Here is a 1,129-nt window from a genome sequence, read left to right on the forward strand (position 1 = left end):
GGCTGGACGGCTTCCCCGGCGGGGTGGCGGGTGGTGGTCAGTTTCCCACGGGGCGAGTCGACAGTTCTAAGGAGGGGACCGGTCCGTTTCACGAAGTCAGGATCGAGGAGGGGCCGGCTGGCCGAGTCCATCTTCCGCAGCGCCGCGGGCCGCCCCGTCTCCAGGCTGCTGCCCATCTCGAGGGCGCGGCGGCCGCCCCTGGGCGCCCCCGCCCTGGTTCTCCGACGGGGACGTGACTTCCGGCCGGGGCCCCTCACAGGCTCAAACCTCAAGGTCTGCGCTCCTCCTGCGGAGGGAGGGCGGGACGGAAGGCCGGCCTCAGGGGCGGGCGCGGGGGGGCGCGGCTTGGGACCCTCGACCACCGCCCCCTCCTCACCCCGGACTGCGCCCAGACGTGAATTCTGGCCAGAGTGGCGCTTGGGGCGGAGGCGGGTCGGGGGGAGAAGGGGCCCGGGGACACCTGTCCCCACCCAGCGTCTGGGCGCCCCAGGCAGGTGTGAAGGAAGCGACCAGCGCTCGAGGCACCCGGGGGGGGCCCCCACCTGTTCCGAGCAGTTATCCGAGGCCTTTCTGCGAGGAGGCCAGATCACTGCCAGCTTTCCGTCGCCTCTGCGGGCTGCGGGGGAGGCGGCGCTCAGCCGGGTTGCCCCTCCTCTCGCCAGCCGGGGGCACCCGGCGTGAAGGAGGCTGGCCGCGCCCCTTAAGCACACACAGGCGTTCGCTCCCCTCCACCCCCGTGGAGGCCTCCGTCCAGCTCTGGGGGCCCCGGAACTCGAGGGAGGAGGGAGGTGAACACACTGTGGAATGGCAGGAGCCCGAACACTCAGAGGGAGGACGCGGGATTGCCAGGGCCCGGTCAGGGCTCCCAGGAACCCGACGGAGAAGGGGACACCTGGCATCCCCACCCCCGCGCAACCTCGGCAGTGTGCGTCCGGGGGGCCGTCACGCCAAGTGGGGGGGAACACAGGGAGCCGACAGCTCAGAAGGGGCGGGCCCAGGAGCCTGGCGGGAGAGACCCCGAGGGAGAGTGGCCGCCGGAGCTGGGCGGTCGGCGGGGCGGCTGCAACCCCGGGGGTCCCCGGGGCCGCAGCTTACCGGCGAGGCTCGGCGAGGGCTCCTCGAACTCGGC

General features: G+C 73.3%; 1 protein-coding gene across 1 annotated transcript in view; it reads right to left on the reverse strand.

Annotated features, from left to right (window-relative positions):
• Nucleotides 1-268: 268 nt before the first annotated feature.
• MISP3 (MISP family member 3) overlaps nt 269-1,129 on the reverse strand; it is a 1,300-nt gene continuing 439 nt past the window's right edge. The window contains exons 2-3 of the mRNA XM_021715688.1: nt 543-652; nt 269-286 (exon numbers count right to left, since the gene is read on the reverse strand). Of these exons, the coding sequence (XP_021571363.1) occupies nt 269-286; nt 543-652 (128 nt within the window). The remainder of the gene's footprint in view (nt 287-542; nt 653-1,129) is intronic.

Source organism: Carlito syrichta, unplaced genomic scaffold (genome assembly GCF_000164805.1).
Source record: "Carlito syrichta isolate Samal-C Ts95f unplaced genomic scaffold, Tarsius_syrichta-2.0.1 Scaffold307292, whole genome shotgun sequence".
NCBI classification, from domain to species: domain Eukaryota; kingdom Metazoa; phylum Chordata; class Mammalia; order Primates; family Tarsiidae; genus Carlito; species Carlito syrichta.